The sequence below is a fragment of the Tachysurus fulvidraco genome, chromosome 16 (assembly GCF_022655615.1).
Source record: "Tachysurus fulvidraco isolate hzauxx_2018 chromosome 16, HZAU_PFXX_2.0, whole genome shotgun sequence".
Taxonomy (NCBI): domain Eukaryota; kingdom Metazoa; phylum Chordata; class Actinopteri; order Siluriformes; family Bagridae; genus Tachysurus; species Tachysurus fulvidraco.
In genome coordinates this window covers 7,742,363-7,762,866 of record NC_062533.1, presented here as the reverse complement: position 1 = coordinate 7,762,866, position 20,504 = coordinate 7,742,363, and the positions used below count along the sequence as shown (strand labels likewise).

General features: G+C 36.3%; 1 protein-coding gene across 3 annotated transcripts; it reads left to right on the top strand.

The window, feature by feature from the left end:
- Positions 1–1,447: 1,447 nt before the first annotated feature.
- Positions 1,448–20,485, top strand: ptk2bb (protein tyrosine kinase 2 beta, b). 3 transcript variants are annotated; one of them, XM_027149879.2, is made up of 31 exons: positions 1,448–1,599; positions 7,136–7,370; positions 8,186–8,364; positions 8,600–8,687; positions 8,785–8,864; positions 9,031–9,093; positions 9,806–9,860; positions 10,322–10,462; positions 10,553–10,627; positions 11,129–11,230; positions 11,320–11,437; positions 11,621–11,660; positions 11,773–11,819; positions 11,942–11,989; positions 12,085–12,182; positions 12,298–12,379; positions 12,522–12,622; positions 13,343–13,458; positions 13,557–13,657; positions 15,442–15,531; positions 16,435–16,639; positions 16,719–16,827; positions 16,913–16,972; positions 17,075–17,197; positions 17,363–17,512; positions 17,634–17,663; positions 18,130–18,154; positions 18,280–18,326; positions 18,512–18,646; positions 18,763–18,843; positions 19,090–20,485. In XM_027149879.2, the coding sequence occupies exons 2-31, from the start codon at positions 7,185–7,187 to the stop codon at positions 19,327–19,329; spliced, it is 3,015 nt and encodes a 1,004-aa protein (XP_027005680.1). In that variant the 5' UTR covers positions 1,448–1,599; positions 7,136–7,184; the 3' UTR covers positions 19,330–20,485. The 3 variants fall into 3 exon arrangements, with proteins under 3 accessions (XP_027005680.1, XP_027005679.1, XP_047657642.1); XM_027149878.2 differs by having other exon boundaries at positions 16,892–16,972; XM_047801686.1 differs by lacking the exon at positions 17,634–17,663 and having other exon boundaries at positions 16,892–16,972.
- Positions 20,486–20,504: the final 19 nt, after the last annotated feature.

The following is a 20,504-nucleotide window of genomic DNA, read 5'->3' as shown; positions in this document are numbered from 1 at the left end:
GCAGACAGCTGAAGACGCACTTTTGAAAGACTAAAAACACGTGTAAAAGCAAAGTTAAAAAAAAAAATTCGCCCTTGGATCAAACTGATAAATAATTTTCTTTCCCATCGACGACATGTCCTGCATTTTAACGTAATTTTTATTTTTTATTTTTGAAAGTAAAAATTATCCTTATAGTTATAGGGTGGCTGAGATCACACACAGGGGCCTGAAGCCACCCTAAAAAAAGGTCTAGAACCGCCCCTGATTGTACTATAACATCTGAGAATTAAATGAAGAATTGATATGGTACAGAAGAATTTTAAGGCGTATTTGAGCTTACTATGCCGCCATTGAATCAGTTTAATCAGCCCGAGGTAGTACGACAGTACACTATGTACAATATCATACACTACACATGGTACCATATAGTCAACTATATAGGAAGCCATTTTGAGTTTAGCCGATAACGAAGTTCTAGTTTCTGCCACAAGATGTCAGTGTTGCTAAACCTTATGATGGTTGCAATGTGAGTTAGATTAATGAATAAAATTTGTTTTTAACCAGTTTATTAAAAAAATATTTGTTGTTTTTGTGTGTGTCTTAGAGACTACCCTGAATATATATTTTCCAAAAGTTTGCATGCTTTTATTACAAATGTATTATGTTTCAAAGACATTAACTCACTATCATAAGTAATAAAAATAGCCTATGCTAATAGTGTATTAATAGTTTACAATTTTGCACTCATTACATTACATTAATTAATATATACATTAACTTATACATTAAGTTACATTAATTTATAGTTAAAAAGTTTCATTACCTTCGACTTTTTCCACATCTTCTGAACAGCTGGAGACCCTTCTCATGTCTCTTAGCATTCTTCCTGATATTTATTCTAATTCTGCCAGATTGTTTGCTCAATCTTTGCACATTTGTCTTGATATAACTGTTAGGCTTAAACTCTGTAGGACATGTGTGTGTGTGTGTGTGTGTGTGTGTGTGTGTGTGTGTGTGTGTGTGTGTGTATATATATATATATATATATATATATATATATATATATATATATATATATATATATATATATATGTGTGTATATATAAATATATATATATATATATAAAACTTGCTGTACATATGATACATATTTATCTGCACTTTTCTATTTGCACAATTGCTGATCTTTGCACTTCTGGTAGATGCCAAACTGCATTTCTTTGCGGTGTACCTGAACTATGCAATGACAATATAGTTCTATCTATCTATCTATCTATCTATCTATCTATCTATCTATCTATCTATCTATCTATCTATCTATCTATCTATCTATCTATCTATCTATCTATCTAAGTTGTGAAATAGAGGTGATTTACCCCTCTTGAAGACCATTTACCCCTCTTGAGGTGCATTTATTCCTCTTGCGCAGACACTACCAGCAGGAGTAAACCTTCAATCTCCTCCCCCATTAAAGTTGGAGCAAGTTGCAGTGGAAAACAAGGAAGTACGAAGTGCAAGTCAAGCTGAGGTGTGGCCTGTAAGTCGCTTCACCTCCATCTACCTGAAGACGGGACGAGTGGCACCGCTAACAGGGACTCTTCTATTGCGCTTTACAAGGTGCGTAAATCAGCAAATGTTACTTAAGGCGCGGGACGCTGCGCGCTCTCATGCGTTTATCTTGCGTGGTAACTCAATTCTAACCTGATTAAAAGCGTCAGGTGCTCGTGGCACGCTGGGTTGTGAATGCACATACTTTATATTTACGCCTGTAAACATAAAGCCGCAATAAACTTTCTTTTGGGATAATGGATTAACTTTGATTTGATTTCGGAACAAAAAGCTTGTATTTGCTTGGCTATAAGGAGCTCCCCTGTAGGACATGTCTGCGCAGGTCAGGTTGTTCCACCGCGCATTCCACTAGCTCAGGTTTATACACAGGTATAAAACTACTAAACAGCACATATCCTTCTCTCTGCCTTGGTCTCCTCAAGCCTGACACTTAACTATTATTATATTGTCATTTCAATGCAGTATACTTTTAAATAGTTGCACGATTGGATCACCATTTAATAAGCATAGCGTAATAAATCACTACATTTTATTAACTTTTCCCTACCTTGTATACTAGACAGATACATACCACTAAAACATGTACAATCCTAGCAAAATGGAAAAGTACAGTACCATTCATGTATCATGACTGTTTTCTGCAGTGATTTAACAATATTACTAATATCCCAGTCCTACATGAACCTGTATGAATGGGATGTGTCACAACCATAATATCTTAGGACACCTGAGCTTGTTTTGTTGTTAAGCTTAACATCTGACAGGATTTGCAGAACAACCCAAAGTCATTTAGTTTGTTTACTTTCATCCCTGGGGTTGGGACATTGTTATCTGTTGGCACATGGCATGTGTAACTCCTGTAGTGCTCTGAATATTTTCTGTACTGATTGAGATATACATTAAAAAAAAAAGTTTATCTTTGCTTGTGTTGATACATATAGATATTGAAATACAAAAAAATTGTTGGATTCCTAAGAGTTCATTGCTTCCTACAGTTTATTCCTACCTTAGGAACTCACTATGATAGGTACAATAACAACCGTAGAGCATTTTTTTTTTTTGTCATTTTCAGATTCATGTTTTTATCTACAAATCAGAATTTCTTGTTCACGAAAAAAAAAACAAATATCGCAGGTAATGACATAATAAATAAGAAATTAGGTTTGTTTGCAAGCTTAATTTTATCATAAAGACGGTATGAAGACAGGGATAACATGTTTGTGCAAAAATTGGCAAACAACAAACTCAAACCATTTGCTGTGAGGAGTTTAAAATCTGTGGAAAAGATTGCTTTCACTGAGCTGCAAAAAGAGATATAAATGATGTCAAGATGTTTAAGTAGATCTAATAAATCTTTAATATATATACAGTACAGACCAAAAGTTTGGACACACCTTCTCATTCAAAGAGTTTTCTTTATTTTCATGGCTATGAAAATTGTAGATTCACACTGAAGGCATCAAAACTATGAATTATCACATGTGGAATTATATACGTACATAACAAAAAAGTGTGAAACAACTGAAAATATGTCATATTCTAGGTTCTTAAAAGTAGCCACCTTTTGCTTTGATTACTGCTTTGCACACTCTTGGCATTCTCTTGATGAGCTTCAAGAGGTAGTCACCTGAAATGGTCTTCCAACAGTCTTGAAGGAGTTCCCAGAGATGCTTAGCACTTGTGGCCCTTTTGCCTTCACTCTGCGGTCCAGCTCACCCCAAACTATCTCGATTGGGTTCAGGTCCGGTGACTGTGGAGGCCAGGTCATCTGGTGCAGCACCCCATCACTCTCCTTCATGGTCAAATAGCCCTTACACAGCCTGGAGGTGTGTTTGGGGTCATTGTCCTGTTGAAACTTTTATATTTATATATTATATATATATATATATATATATATATATATATATATATATATATATATATATATATATATATATATATATATATAATTAAGAAATGCAAAACACTGGGGATACCTCGACACCAATGAAGAGTGGGTTAAAAAACAATGGAGGATAAGCTTTCAGATTAAAAATTCATTCAGAATGATCATCATATTTTTTTTTTATCTTAATAGATGAAAGGCCTATTATATTTACATGAATTTATACAAATACTTTCTTGTACTGGTGTTTTAATCATTTTTGTTGATTAATGTTTATTTTCAGTTTCTTTGTTTGTCCAATGTTTTTTTTTACTCCTTTTTAATTTACAGGGACAAGAGTTTTATTTATTATTATTATTATTATTATTATTATTATTATTATTATTATTATTATTATTATTATTATATGTTTACTTGATTGTAAAAAAATGTGAACTGTGCAACATAAATGCCACAGTAGTGATCTCACAGATAATTGCATGCTTGGTACAGTGTAATAAAAAAAAAAAAATTCAGCTTAAGTCAGATCCCAAACCTAGAAAGGACACAGTTGGCTACATTTCAATAAAATACCTTCAGTAAAGTAATTGCTTATTCTTTCATCATTCACAGTAAGCAGAACTGAGAAATCTTGCTAAGCGGTTAGATCATATTTTTATAGACACTACCCTGCTCTTCTGTAGAGAATCCTTCCTTTAACCTGTTATATTTCTCTGTGTGAGTTTTAAAAGTGACCTCTGGGGGTTGGATCTCACTAACGTGTTACCATTTTCAAGCTTTAAAAAAACTTCTGTTTGTTGTGGTGGTGATGATGTAGTGGTGTGGTGTAGAAACGGTCTGTCTGGTTCCATTCCACTGCAAAAGCCAGTGATTAGAGCTATTTGTTTTCATTTCACATATAAAAGAAATGAAATGTCAGTAACTTTTGGTATCTATTGGTACTTAGCTTTGAAATACAAGAACACTGTTTAATTGAAGTGCAATTGTGAGAAATAATACTCAGATATTCTCTTAAATGATCCTATAGATAGTATGACAAGATGTGAGAACGAGACATGTAGCTTCAGCCTCATGAGGAATTCATTGCCCAAGGCTTTTGAAACTAGCAAGGCATGCTTTTTGACAACACACACACACACACGCACACACACAAATACACGCACGCACACACACACACACACACACACACACACACACACACACACACACACACACACACACACACACACACACACACACACACACACTCAAAATACTGTGCACTTCCCAATATCTGCTGACAAATGTAAACACTGACATTACAAATATTTTTCTGGGCAGTTTGTCTTCATGGTGAGGTGCTAGGACTCTTCAGGATTATTTGAATTAAGAGTTAGCTACATTTGTGATAAATTCAACCTATCTAATGTTAAACATGATCTCGCCACCAATTCCTAACACATTAATATATTACATTATTGCTATAAACTTGTTAGCTTGGTAAATGATTAGCTATTAGCAGATTAGCTAAATTTCTGGGCAACATTGTTTTATCAGGATAAACATCACCACAGAGCCATTAAAATATCCTGCGCTTGAGGGACAAGAGTCATTTTTTCTATGTGAATCCCAGTCACAATAGGATGTGATTATAAATAAACAAACAAACAAACAAACAAACAAATAAATAATCTGGTAACTGGTTGTAATGTTTAAAAGGGAACAGAGTAACACACTGTAAATTCATTTTGTAATAGTTGGTGGTGCAAGAAGGCTCTTGCAGAAGTGAAGGCATTATGCTTGTGTAAGTATCTCCATGGCAGTGAGAGCAAACATGCAAATATTGGCCTGATGGATTTATGCTTTTAGATCCTACATGTAAGGGAAACTTTGAGGTAAACAGATGACAGTTAGCTGGAATTTTTTCCACTGATTTATTTGTCTTTTTAATCAGCTTGAGGATGTCATCATTCAGTGTTTTTTGTTTGTTTGTTTGTTTGTTTGTTTGTTTTTTAACTTTAAATGTCTTCACATTTTGATCTTCCAGAACCTTTCCCAGATTTTTTTTTATCTCTGGATCTTTTTTTAGGGATAGTTATATAGTATTTTGATTTTTTAAATTAATTTTAAACTGTAAAATGTATGTATTCGTTTATTTATTTTATTTATTTATTTTTCTTCTTATTATTATTTTTATATAATTTTTTCTCTTTTCTCTTTTGTTTCAGTAATTCTGTAAAGCCACTTTTGAGACACTGTGAATTGTTAAAAGTACTATACTGTCAGGACTTTTGCCTTTGTGCCCTGTTCCCTATTGTTAATCGTTATGTCTATGTAACCGAATCATAGTCAGTGTATCCTCGTCCTTTGTCCTGTGTAGTTTTTGTCTTTCGTCTTTATGTATTTAAGTTATTAAAACCTATTTGTTTGATGCTATTCTGTATCTGGGTCTATCTTCCTGGTGTGACAGAATGATTCCGCACAAACTTGGACCCAGCAGGACAGCTTCCAGCCTGGACCGGCTTATTGGGAGCATATTTTTTTATTCTCTTCCTGGAATGTTCTTCCAGTCTTCCTGTTTTTTCCTGGACTTTTTTCTTTTTTCGTTGACATCACTCCGCATTTTATCGAGTGAGGGATGCCGCTCCACTTCCAGTTTCCCGAGGACGACGTTGCCTTACTTCTGTTCTGCGGGGGCTGTCATGATCCCGGTTTTGTCCTTTTTTTTTTTTTTGGTGTCCTACGGCATCGCTTGCCACTTGTTCCAGTGGGGGATGTCATTTCACTTCCTGGTTTTCCATGGAGGACATCGCCTTACTTATGTTCTGCAGAGGTTGTTGCAGGCCCGTTGTGGAGAATCTTTCCCGCCCTCCCTCCCTTCCATTCTGGTCTTCGAGATGTGGTCTGCCTGCAATGTGTCGTGTGGACGTCTCGGCGGTGGATGTTGCTCGGACCTTCCGCTTGGCTGTGGACATCACTCGGCCCCTCTGCTCGGCGGTGGGTGTTGCACAGCCCTTTTGCTCAGCTGTGGGCGTCGCTCGGCCCTTCTGCTAGGCGGTGGACGTCGCTCGGCCCTCTCTGGCTGCGCCGCCGTGTGAGTGCTCCCCTCTTCAGCCTCGCCATGTGCCTTGCTCCCCCAATCTGCCTCCCCGTGTGCCTTGCTCCCCCCATCTGCCTCCCCGTGTGCCTTGTTCCCCCATCTGCCTTGCCATGTGCCTTGCTCCCCTCCTCCTGGGCCTTGTCGGGATTGTCATTAAGATGGGATTGGTGCTTCGGGAGCCACACCTCGAGGGGGCGTCAGGACCCGGCCGGACTTTTGGCTATGTGCTTCTGCTTATGTACCATGTCACGTGTCTGCCCCACCCTTGTTTACTCCTCCCAGTCTCTGCACACCTGTTCCATATTGTTAATTGCTATGTCTATTTAACCGTGCCGAATCATCTTCAGTGTACCCTCCTCCTTTGTTCTGTGTAGTTTTCGTCTTTGTTCCTGTTTTATGTATTTAAGTTATTAAAACCTATTTATTTGAAGCTGTCCTGTATTTGGGTCTGTCTTCCTCATCCCGGTGTGACATATACAAATAAATTGAATTGAACTTATTTTTTACTTTTTGTTCTTTTAGACAACTAACAGTTTAAAAATATGTTTAAATTTTATTGCCATTGTAAAGAACAAAAACTCAATATTTTACAAATGTGTTTGTGTGTGTGTTCTCCACAGGCCTGGCGTGGGTGTAATGGTGTGCTGTTTGCCATAAGCAGTCTTCAAAATGGCAGGTGATACCAACACACTGTCATGGAGGGTGCTAAGCCCAGACTTTGATGGGCCCAAATCACCAGTGTTTGCCCTTGCTGGAGAGAAAGGCCCTGTGAAAATCCTTAAAGTCTGCTTCAGCAGCAGCAACAACCTAAAAAACTTCAAACTTGTCAAGTGCGATAGCTCCTGGCAGATAAGGGTAAGAGTCAATAAACGGCAAAGTATACAGGGAATTTTTTTCGACATAACATGTCCTTCAATGTGTGTATAAATAATTCTTCAAGCAGAAAATGTAGATTTTATTGTGTTCGGTCTTGAGGTTTAAAATACATTTGTTATGCAATATTTCTTAAAAATGTAATTACTGTGACATCTTAATTTACATGCACACCATGTTGAATACTCAAATCTGATTGGGGCCAGATTTGAGGGATTAAGAAGGATCAATGCAATCCTTCAATTTCTTTTGTTGTTTCTATAGGTGCAACTAATTTATAAGGACACATATTGTCAATGATACATGCTAATAGAATACTGGTAATAAACTGATTAAAAAGTTGCTGTTGTTTAGCAAAGGAATCATAACGATCAAACAGTATCAGTTCAGACTACAGCATACCTCCCTGTTGGTGATTATTTTCCTGTAACAGAACACCCGGTCATTTTTACTCCTTGTTTCCATTAAAAGTTAATTGGAGTGCATATTGAAAACTGTATTTAGTTATCAGACTTCTTACTGGAGGATTCTGACAGTGAACATGAGCATATTCGTGTTGGTTTGCTGATGTAACCACTCTGAAATTCCGATTTTAAATAATGAACGTACACATTAAGGAATTCCGTTTTAAAGAAAGATAAATATATTAATATGGGTGTATGGGTCCTTATCTTTAAAACATTCACGTGCATATGACCTAAACACCTTTCTCTGCCCATTTACTGATTTATCTTTTGTATTCAGGTTACCCATTTCTGAGTAAACACACAATTTTTGTTCCTTCTCTCTATTCCCAGGCCATCATCCAGTCCATCCTGATCAGTGGCCGTTTGGGACCTAATGTACAGAATGCCAGTTGCTTTGGCCTAAGACTCAAACATCTGAAGTCTGAGGAGCATCACTGGCTACATCCTGATTTGACTGTTGGTGAGGTAGAGCAGCGCTATGAAAAACTCCATGTGGAGGCAGAGTGGAGGTGAGAAGCCATGCACAATACATCACTTTACATCATTTGTGAAACTCAGAAAGATATAAGGCATAATATTCTATATAATTATACTTTCAATAGTACTTTCCACATATTTACAGTTACAAGTGCTTTACATGATAAGTAATTAATACCAGCTCCCAAATAATATGGAATAAAAATCAGTATAATTACATGCATATAACAGCCATCACTTTTGCTAACACCATTGCTTGTGTTTCAGATATGACCTGAGGATTCGCTACATACCAGCTAATTTCTTGGAGAAGTTTAAAGAAGACAGAACTTCACTGTTATATCTCTATCACCAGGTTAAAATGATAACACAGGGCATATTGTTCTCCTATTTGGAACCGATTGATTGATTTTGGTAGTTAATATGATGTATTGGTGCTTGGTGTGGCACAGGTTCGCAGTGACTATATGCAGCACTACTCTAGTAAAGTCAGTGATGGTATGGCATTGCAGCTGGGTTGTCTGGAGATCAGGTAGGATTAATAATAACTCTTAAACAGTTTTTATGTAAAGCAATTACACGCATAATTATTGTGTAATAAAATGATTATTAGTCTACATATTAGTAGAATTGATTTTTTTTTTAATTATTTAATTTTCTCCATTATGGTTGATTTGTCTTGTTTACTTTCCTTCCAGGAGGTTTTACAAAGACATGAATGCCAAAGGCCTTGAGAAGAAGTCCAATTTTGAATTGCTAGAGTAAGTTGTCAATCATTCATGCCTTTGAAATCAACAGGATTGATCATTTTTCTAAAACAACACATTCCAGAGCATTTTATTCCTCTCATATGACAGCGACTTTGTCAAAGCTAATATTTTAATTAAGAATGACATTTTGTACATGTTTGCAGTTACATATAAAGATGTTTATTATTATTATTATTATTATTATTATTATTATTATTATTATTATTATTATTATTATTATGTTAACAGCTATAACAATAATTCCATTCTCAGCCTATGTTTTTTTCTCGACGTTAGTAAAACAACAATATGCTGCTTGTCATCTTATTGACAAAATGCAAACCTCAAAGCCGAGACTGTATCCGTAAACAGTTTACAGCTTTAATTCTGACAGTTACAAAGCATTTACATTGTTGACTCCTTCCAAAAACGCTCAACAAATGTCTCCTGAATGAAAGTTCAGCTTGTTTTTAATCCATTTATTTCAATCTTCTGCTAATCCATGTTGTTACTATAGAAACTGTATAGAATAACTACATGAATGTGTACAATCTGGCAGCCCAAATTATTTGAGATAAACATTTATAAAAATTCAAGCATTTAGCAACACTGTGGTGTGTGTTGTAAAATAAACACATGTAAAAAATTTACATTAGCGAAAAATGAGTAAAATGTGTACCATATTCTTGGCAGCAGTGAAATTCTATTTAATATTTTCTTCTAGGAAAGATGTCGGACTAGACCTTTTTTTCCCACAGAAACTGATTGACAGTATGAAAGTAAGATTATTAGATTTAAATTTTTTATATTGAATATATATTGTTTATATAAAGGCATGATTTTATGTTAGAATTATTTGTTAGAATACCAATTTTGATAAGTTTAAATTAGTATTTTATACATAAATGTATAATTAGGTAAAACCCAATAGAGCTAAATCCTGAGCACTTAAAGAAAAACTAATTTTTAATACAGTATTATGGAGCATCCAAGTGGCATCCAAGTATCTAAGAGATGACATTCCTTGATCACAACCCCCTCACAGCCATGCTCTAAAATCTAGTGGAAAGCCTTCCAAGAAGAATGGAGGTGATTATTAGGATAACGAGAGACCCAATGTGGAAGCACATTACAGACATAACGTCTAGTCATATAAATGACCTCTAATATCAGTAGTTATTAGGGATCTATAATGGACTAAATGGAGAGCTTTGTTGTTTTTGTCATTCTTTGTCTTTAGCCGAAGCAACTCAGGAAGATGATCCAGCAGACGTTTCAGCAATATTGTACACTCAAAGAGGAAGAGTGCATGGTCAAATTCTTTAAGACCTATGGGGAATTCATTAACTTTAATGAAGAGGTTTTTCCTTGTGAACTAGTGGTGAGTTCAAAGTTTATTTTATTTATATACATTTGAGAATTACCTGGGTCTAAATGATCTAGATGTCACGTTGTGGTCATTTTCTTACAGCAAGGCTGGAGTCTAACAGTGGATTTAGTCATCGGAGCAAGAGGTATTCGCCAACGTGCACAAAGCGATTCATCGGTAAAAAAACATGTATACTGTAAATCTTTTTAGGTGTTCAGAAATAAGCAGTTACATTAATAATGACCTACTGTGACAGAGGTTTATGTTTCTAAGTCATGAATACCAATTAAACAAGGCTATGATTTACTAGTTAAGAATATTATGATAATTATTCACACTATCCCTTCGTTTAAATGCTGTGGTCAGTATTTCTGCATCTTAAACAACTTCATAATACATTTCAAAATATGGTGGCACAGCAGGTAGTGTTGCTGGTTTACAGTCCAGGGACTCCATTGTTTCATGTGTTCTTCCTCCACACCTTATTCCCCCAATCTGCAGTAGGTGGATTGGCTAAATCATAAGTGTGAGTGAGAGTGTGTGTATTTAATTAGACTCGGATTCTAAGGACCATGCACATAATTTATATGTGCCTTCTGTAAACCACCTTCGTAATTGTATGGAGCCTAAATTTTGCCATTGCAATTTCTCATTGCAAGTTCTATTTTTCTTTTTCAGACAGTTTGTCTAGCTGAGTTTAAACAGATCCGAAGTATTAAGTGCACTGCACAAAGTGACACCAAATCTCTGCTAGACATTGACATCAAGGGAGCTAAACAGGTAAGCATCTCACTGTGGGTCCAAGCCGTAAAATATACTACGTAAAATGCGCTTTTATAACAGCATTATTGTGCCCATTTACCTCTCAGCCCTTCTCAGTCAATGTGCCTACGTTAGCAATGGCAGAGAACATGGCTGACCTGATCGATGGCTACTGCAGGTTGGAGAACAACACAGATTCATCATTAATATCTCGGCCCAATAAAAGTAAGCCAAATAAGAGGTTCCGTTTATCTTTCCAGGTGTCATATAATATGGTTCAGCAATTATATATTTCTGTAGAATTGCGTCAGGATAGTTGATGATCTGTGGGTGAAATTACACAAGATATAATTCGTATTATGTCTTGCCTTATTTTGAATCATAACTTATCTTTCTCAACTGTTTTAGATACAGAGCTCCGTAACTCCCTTCCTGCCATCCCCTCATGGTAAGCTCCTTCTTTATGCATTGTTTCAACTCAGCTATGGTTTTAACTATACAGTAGAATATTTCAAAGTATTTCCGATCATTCCTAAATGATTTCCAACACTATTCTTTAGTCTAGGCATGCCTGAACCATCAAAAGATAATGAACGGCACAGTAGGAGTGAGTACGCATATGTTTGCTCTTCAGGATATTAGTCATCACAAATCACCCTTTAATTTGGTTTGGTTTGTTTATTATTTTTAAAAGCTTTTTCATATACAGTACGTTTTTGCATGTTTCAGATTCTGATATATACTGTGAAATTATGGATGAAAAACCTCCACCTCCTGGTATGTATAGTGTTTTATTTTAGTGTTTACGTTTTTATGGACAGTTTACTCCTCTAACTCATCTTACATTTTCAAACTTTATGTTTCATGTTTAGTGGTGAAATACGGAATCTCGAGAAAGTCCATCGTTTTGGGACGTATTTTGGGCGCAGGTTTTTTTGGAGAGGTCTTTGAAGGAGTTTACAAAAAAGAGGTGAATTGCAAAAGCTGATTCTCTTTCATTTCTGTTTCTACTAAATGAATGAATATCATAGAAATTATATTGGACATATATATATATATAGTTTCTTGGATTGTGTCTGAATTAGAATGGTGAGAAGATCAAAGTCGCTGTAAAGACCTGTAAAGAGTGCTCACCTGATATCATGGATAAATTCATGAGTGAAGCAGGTAGTATTTGAGAAGTTTTCAATCAATAAACTATATAGAATGAAAAAGCTTAGTCATTAACAGCTTTTCTAGTTTGTTGACTCTGCAGGTTTTTGTTCTGTTGCTAAAGTCATTCATATTTCTGGCTTATCTAATCTCTTAGCTTTAATGAAAAAGCTGGACCACCCTCATATAGTGAGTCTGATAGGTATTATAGAGGAAGAACCTGTGTGGATCGTCATGGAGCTCTACCAGCATGGTGAGGTGAGTGGCAGTGACGCTTCGCAGTGCATATTGGAAAATGTTTTAAATATTTCTACTAGTCGAAAACCCCAAACACGATTATGTATTTCATTTATTAAGGGTTAGTGCTGATTATAAAGTAATGATCAGTCCAGATTGATTTAGATACCTTAATTCATTTTCAAATACGAGACTGGCTGTAGAATATTGTTAGGTGTGCGTGCTGTATTACTAGTTTAGAACCAGAATTTGTGATAAAGTATTTAATGACGGTTTATACTGAAAAAATTCTGCATAAATAGCGAGACAAAAGGTAATATTGGTGTTAAAACTGCACAGTACAAAGTGCAAAACATCCACAAGCAAGAATGACACGTTTTTTTAAAAGGCAGTGTAGAATGTTACAGTATATTTTCAAGCTAAATGATACAAAATGAAAATTCTATGCTGCAGAATTGTAGGTGGCAGCGCTCGAGTTTGTGATTTGAAATGCTTATTTGTGGGTGTTCAACATAACATATAACGGCAATTCAAAGCAGTAGTTTTGCATTAACGCTGTTTATAAACGAACAACAAAGACATCGATATTGTACCTAGCTGGCTTTTAAATCAGTGCAGAAAAAAATGCTTTAATCCTGATTAATCCAGAATTCCATCAATGAGAAGATCCCCCTGTATAATGCATTGTTTCCAGTGATTAAATTCTAATCATTGATTTTTATTTCCTACTTTTATTTTCAGCTTGGAGATTACTTGAACAAAAACCAGAACACTTTGACCAATGTCACACTAGTCCTGTTTAGCCTACAGATCTGCAAAGCTCTGGTTTACTTACAGGGAAAGAACATGGTACACAGGTATGCTTATCCGAGTCCTTTAAATCTCTGCCCTTTCAATGCATATTTACAATCAAAGATAAAGAACGTATTTCCACTAAATTCTCTATGTGTTACAGAGACATCGCGGTGAGAAATGTGCTTGTCGCCACACCAGACTGTGTGAAGCTCGGTGACTTTGGCCTATCCAGATACATAGAGAATGAGGAATATTACAAAGGTAAGCCTCAGCTGATTTGTAGGCACATAAAAGCACTGGGCTTTTCAAAGGCCTGCAGCTGTTCCATCTTAGTCAGGAAACCTCCAGCAGAATATTAATGATGACCAGCTCAATAGCCATGTACTGAGGCATCACGTAGCAGGATGGAATGACTGTATAATCCTATTCTTGTATTTATTATCCATGCCGTCTATTAAAAGTGTGCCTTAATGTTTTCAGAACTGCTGTTGTGAGGCCACAAACAAGGTGCAACTATGGCATGGATCCGTGTTACTGTCTTGTGACGGGTCCATTGCTTTCATTAGAAATTGTCGTAACTGCATATGTTAATTGCTTAATCTCCAAAACACTACTCAGTCGTTAATATTAATCTTCAACAGCGATGAACAACCTCATCTCATTCTTTAACAGCAAACCATGCATTATTTTATGTTACTGATTGTGTAACTATACATTTATTGCTCTCTGCACCATTTACTTGCCATTATTCATCACATTCATATTGTTTTTACTGAATTTGCATTTAATGACTTTTCCTATTTAGTTCTAAGTATAGGATACAGTATAGGATATTTTTCTCCAACCAAAGTTTTTAGTCTGATGCTTTCCTAGTGAACCAGTATTGATATGTTCATTGATGGAGACTGCAAAGCAATGTTGTACAGTACGTCGCTCTGGATAAAGGCATCTGCCAAATACTGTACCATACTGTAAATATAAATGTAGACAGTAAATGAACAGGTAATAGAAGCCAAGAATGACAACTTTAAGATGTGTGAATTGTTTTTGCTTAGCTGCTTGTTAGGTAACTATGTTTGCTTGGATGGTGGTTCTTGTGTTTTTGCTGTCGTTGTAAATTTAACACACAATTTAATTAGCTAGAAAAAAAAAGACACTTGATGTATGCCACTGTTCCTCTTTGTAATCTGGTTGCATATAGCTTACAAAACTGCTGCTGAAAGCACAGGTTTCTTTGTCTGAAATTGCACAATCAGCTTATTCTACAAATATAAGTATTGCTAACTTTATTGTTCTGGAATCAGGTCAATAAATGCTTATGTGAAGGAAAAGAAAGCCTTTACTGACTCTGGAAACTTCTCCATTGTAATGCTATAAAAGTACTACAACAATGTGGACATGCATGTTTTAAGAGAAGGGAATTGAGCAGAGCTTTAGGGAGTGGGGAACCTTATCACAGGCTAAATCTAACAGAAATCTGATTTCCAATATCCTTTACAGGCACACAGGATATCTTGTGAAATGCAAGCTTCGGGGTCCTGAGTTGGTCTGGATTTATATACTATTTGAAATCTTATATCTGCAAACCTTGTGCTTCTATGAATATGGTGTTTTGTTATGAAACCCTACAATATGGTTACCATTTTTTTAAAGCCTCAGACTGACTGTTTTCTGTTCAATGATTCACCAGTATTTCAATACCATGTCGGTATATTTTGGTATAGTAGAATATAACTGTTTTTATAAAGTTTTATACATTTTTTTATAATTTTCCAAAAAGTTCTTGAGACAAAAAACCTATTGCACATATTTTTATTTTTTTATTTTTTATTTTGTGTGTGTGTGTGTGTGTGTGTGTGTGTGTGTGTGTGTGTGTGTGTGTGTGTGTGTGTGTGTGTGTGTGTGTGTGTGTGTGTTCGGGGGGTTGTTTTCGGGGGGGGGGGTGATTGTGGCATATGCTGACATAACTAAATTTCTGTTGTTATATAATGTAGCTTTCAACTCAAAAAGATAAATATTTTAATTTTCACGTTCATTTTTTTTAGCTTCTGTTACACGATTGCCAATCAAGTGGATGGCCCCCGAGTCCATAAACTTCCGTCGGTTCACCACAGCCAGTGACGTGTGGATGTTTGGTAAGTTGTCTAAGGTTCTAATTATGCCAGGTTTTTGTCTTGCAGACTACTATGGGATGAAGATGCATGTGTGGGCATGTGAGCTGGAATTAAATGTACACACAGTTTTATTTACGCAAGTTTTACCACTGCCATTGAAGGTTACACTAGATCTCAGCTAGCAGTGAATACATCATGGCCGAGAGATTAAAAGACAAAATTGCAAGTTCCCCTCAGTGCGGAACAAAAAGTCAATGGTGTTAGGAATTAAAGGTTAGGGTTAGATTTCTACGATCCACCCACTGGACTTCTGATTCTGCAGCTTACAAACAGTGTTTAACTATATTCAAATGTAATAATACATTCAAACAGCTGGGAAATAAATTGATAAACCTTCCTACTGAGTGTTCCAGATGCAAGGGTCAACATTTCTGCACTTGTGCCTCTGGGTATAAACACAGACTAGACATCTTTCATTTTAATGCCAGCATTCCCCTTAAATCTGAGTAGTCAAAGAATTTGGAATCACTATGTGATATTTTGAGATGATTAAACATTAGACTGGCCTAACTTCAGAGGACTTGAGCTATAGACTTTTCTGAATTATAATAATGGACTTATCCTTTCTGGTAGATAGTTATAAATGGAAAAATTGCATTTATAGATGTCACATAATCAGTTTTGAGTCATGAGTACAGTAGATAGCTGATCCTTTTCTTTTTTTTTGATCTGCTGCTAAAAGGCCATGAAATTAGGTTTAACCAAAAGAACCTTGAGTTAACTTCTTTGTTGATTACATTCATCCATTAATTGCTTTGCAGTACTTTTGGTAATTGGATTGGATTAACGATCCTTTGGTGTGGATTTTGGTTCTTTCGCTTAGAGAAAAATCAATTTTGCTGCTTTTGTGCTGCTTATATCCAGCTGTCTGCATGTGGGAGATACTGAGTCGGGGGCAGCAGCCTTTCTTCTGGCTGGAAAACCGAGAAGTTATTAACCAGCTGGAGACGGGCATCAGACTGCCTAAGCCAGAGCAGTGCCCTCCTGCCCTGTACTCGCTCATGACCCGCTGCTGGAGCTACGACCCAAACGAGAGGCCCACCTTTACTGAACTTGTCTGCAAAATCAAGTAACCTATACTCTATATCTTGCTAATATCTTGCTGTGTTGTCACTGAATTGTTAACCTAAGCTTTTTGAATGGTCCAGTGATGTTCACAAAATGGAGAAGGACCTGGAAGCAGAGACGGAGAGAGGCAGACAGAGAGCCACCAGGTTTCTAGAGCCCAAGTTCAACTTTAGTGAACCTCCTCCAAAGGTACCAAAGGGCCTCATTATGATTTAGTCAAGTGTGCCTCAGATTCATCATGCATTCATAGCAGTCTATTTATTTGTGCATGCAGCCCTCAAGACAAAACCCTGGTCGTTTTGGGAATACCCTCACCATCGGTCTGCACATCCAGGTACTGTGGGAAATTATATATGGAGTACTGATTTATTTATGTTCAGACTTTGGACAGTCCTTGTGTGGGCTTTCCTCTAATGAACTACATATTCTTCTACAGCTAAGTGAGGCTTTGTGTGCCAGCTCTCCAGATTTGGTTAGTCCAAGTGATTATCAGTCTCCTGTAGACTCCACCAACAACCTCGTAGTTCCCAACATGCCTGTTCGGCGCCTCAGTCTTGGAGTAAGTGTGCCTTTCAGCTTATTCTAACATTTTATTGATACTTACAGTGTGATTGTGTGTAACAATAGTGTCGATTTGCCTATAAGATCTTCATTGGAACTAATTGTGTATGTGTATTTAAATGATTTGCAATGCACTTTCTTCTATTCTGTTCAAATGGGATAGGAGGGGGAGTTCAGCGTAGGACCAACCAGCATGGAGGACGCACAGCGCCTGTGGCAGTTAGAAAAGGCACGGATGCAGGAGACCATAACGAAACAGAAAGATGAGATGGTGGAGGACAAACAGTGGCTGGAGAAAGAGGAGAAACTTCTGGTGGGAATGAAGATAACTTTCACTTTAACATATGAAACTATCCACACATCACATCAATGTTATTCTTTGGGATGCGTGATACATACTGTACACTGTGACTGATTTTTATGCTCTTTTTAAGGACCCTAAAATAAATGAGAGCAAAGTGATGGTAGGTGGTTTTCAGTCTATTCCCATTTTTATTCTATGGCATATACAGTTCCTGCACATGAAGAGTGATGTAAATGCTTCAGTGTTGTTTCGGGATATATTGAGCTTGTGGTTGTTAGGTGCACTGCTTTTTTCCAACGTTTGTATGGAAACAAGTTTGTATTTGGACAACATACAGTGTAAAATAACTTTATGCTGTAAAATTAAAAGACGTCATAGTTCAAAAAGAAAATACTTGACCAAGAAAAAAACAAAACATAACAAAAAAACAGAAAAAAGGTTTTTGTACTGCTTCATGTTCAGAAAACTGAATTATGGCCATTTTATTATATCGCATTTCAAGTGTTATGTAATATTAGGCATAAACTTAAGACCAAGCAAAACACTTTACTCAAACCTTTGCCTTTTTCTTTTTGTTGTTGTTTGTTTTATGATTTTTTTTATTTTTATTTTCTGTTTCTTGTTAGGAACCAGACCCTCAGCCGAATAACAGTAAGCGCTCTTTTCAGTCCAAATGAAAATATAGGAATGTTTACTGTCTATTAAAACACACATTACAGTATGTTCATGTTCCAGTGTTTGTCTTATTTAACTTTCCTCCTTAAACTAAATTACAGATGAACTTCAAAAGCCCCCTGAAAAGCCCCCAAGAATTTCCGTGCAGGTAATGGTATACTGTTTACATCCACACACACTCTTTGCATAGTCAGGAGATATAATATACATAATCTTTCAAGTGAATCTTCCCTTCAAGTTCATTGAAAGTTCAATCACAGCCACTTTTATAGTTTTATAATATTTTGGATGACTGATCATCAATTTTAATGTGTTGTTGTAAATCATTGTCAGCCTGCCCCAACAGCAGAGCTAGATCGCTCTGAGGACAAGGTGTACCAGTGTGTCATGGATCTGGTTAAAATGGTAGTGCAGCTGAAAAATGATGTGAACACACTACCATCCTCTGAGTACATATCCATAGTCAAGGTAACCATCGTGACACCATTTTGAGAAAAGATCGGTGATGTTTATCCAGGTATCATATTTAGTTTTTTGATCTTTCATATTGTTTTTTATATACTTGTTTCTTTTTCTTTCAACAGTCTGTTGGAATGACGTTGAGGGATTTAATTTCCAGTGTTGATGAAATTATTCCCTCTTTACAAGGAGCTATAAGGACTGAGGTAAATTTTCTGCAATTTCCCACAATTACCTTGAAGGGTTTTTTTTTTTTTTATCAGCTTAGAATTCTTTTCCTAGTTTAATATCCCAAGCCTTTTCTTCATCCACAGTTATCTCTCTGTACTGTAAAACTACCCTCAAAGCTAAACGTTTCAGGCAGGAAAGTGGAGCCCAGGTGATAAGAAAGTGATTAGGAAAGTGTCAACATGTTATCATGTGGTTCAGGTTGTGTCTCTCTGTGCTTCTAGATTGAGGGCACACAGAAGCTGCTGAATAAGGACATGGCGGAGCTGATTGGTAAGATGCGGCTGGCCCAACAAAACGCAATCACCTCTTTGAAGGAGGAGTGCAAGAAGCAGATGCTGGCAGCAGCTCACACGCTGGCCATGGATGCCAAAAACCTGCTGGATGCAGTTGACCAGGCGCGTGTGCGTGCCAACCTGGCCAAGCCCAAACCTGAGAGTGCAGATTCCAATGATACAGACTAGAGAGAGAAGGAGGGAGGGAGAGAGAGAGAGAGAGAGAGAGAGAGAGAGAGAGAGAGAGAGAGAGAGAGAGAGAGAGAGATACAGTAGAATTTATACATATATATATATATATATATATATATATATATATATATATATATATATATAGAGAGAGAGAGAGAGAGAGAGAGAGAGAGAGAGAGAGAGAGAGAAATAAATGGCTGATTAGAAATTATACTATCACATAATTTTCATTTTAGTCAGGAACCCCGACTGTCTCTGGACACTGGACAACTACAAAGTCTGGCTTCAAGAAATATAATCTTCAATATAGGCGAGTTATGGGGCATATTTTAGTGTGAACTAAATTTCTTGGCGAAATTTTGGACTCAGTTTCATCTATATTCTGGAGAGCAACCTCGCTTCTCTACAGTGAAGTAATATATTCCCTTCAGTTTCCTGTTCTGAACTGCAGGCTGCTGATACAATCAAATACATGCCTTAAATTCAGTGGCAGCGTGTTGCTGTATAAAGGGATGATTAGCTCTAATACTATTAGTGTAAAACTTTTGCAAACAGTCAGTGGTCTAGACAGATCTTCACTAATATATAGAGCAAAAGAAAGAATCTTCTTTCATATTCTTTCTCAAATCTGTACGGTTCAAGGATATCTGACGACATATTTAGAAGCAAGAGTTAGATCAAATTTTATCAGGTTTCATAAATGACATGTTAGTGTTGAGTCTTGAATTTTTTTGTTCATTTTTGCAACAAACCAGCTAATAAAATGACAATAAAATAAATGTCTCATAATGAACATTTGTATGACATTAAAAACAATTTGTAGATGTGTCTGTGGGTGTTATATAACTACTGTTTTGAAATAATTATCGAATTATATAAAATCTCTGGGTCTTAGTTTATTAAGTACTTTGATTAGTGATAATGAAAAATGTCTCATTTCACGAACACAAGGCATAAAAAAGGTGCGTAATTCATCTGAAAATATGACAAATGACCATTAGCAAAATGTATAAACTCGGTTTAGGCTGAAGAGCTTGTAGTTTTAAATCATTGCCCTGTACTGTATCTTGCATCTATGAACTCATTTAATTGTGTAAAGTGAATTTTGTACAAGACTGTCATTCATTTCAAAAGAATAAAATCAAAAGTGAAATTCTGCTTGTATAAATTGT

Coding starts and splice junctions, on each gene's coding strand:
- ptk2bb (XM_027149878.2), top strand. CDS start 7,185: ATGGCAGGTGATACCAACACACTGTCATGGAGGGTGCTAAGCCCAGAC. Junction 9,094..9,805: donor TCCAATTTTGAATTGCTAGA/GTAAGTTGTCAA, acceptor ATTTTCTTCTAG/GAAAGATGTCGGACTAGACC. Junction 12,623..13,342: donor AGCTCTACCAGCATGGTGAG/GTGAGTGGCAGT, acceptor TTTTATTTTCAG/CTTGGAGATTACTTGAACAA.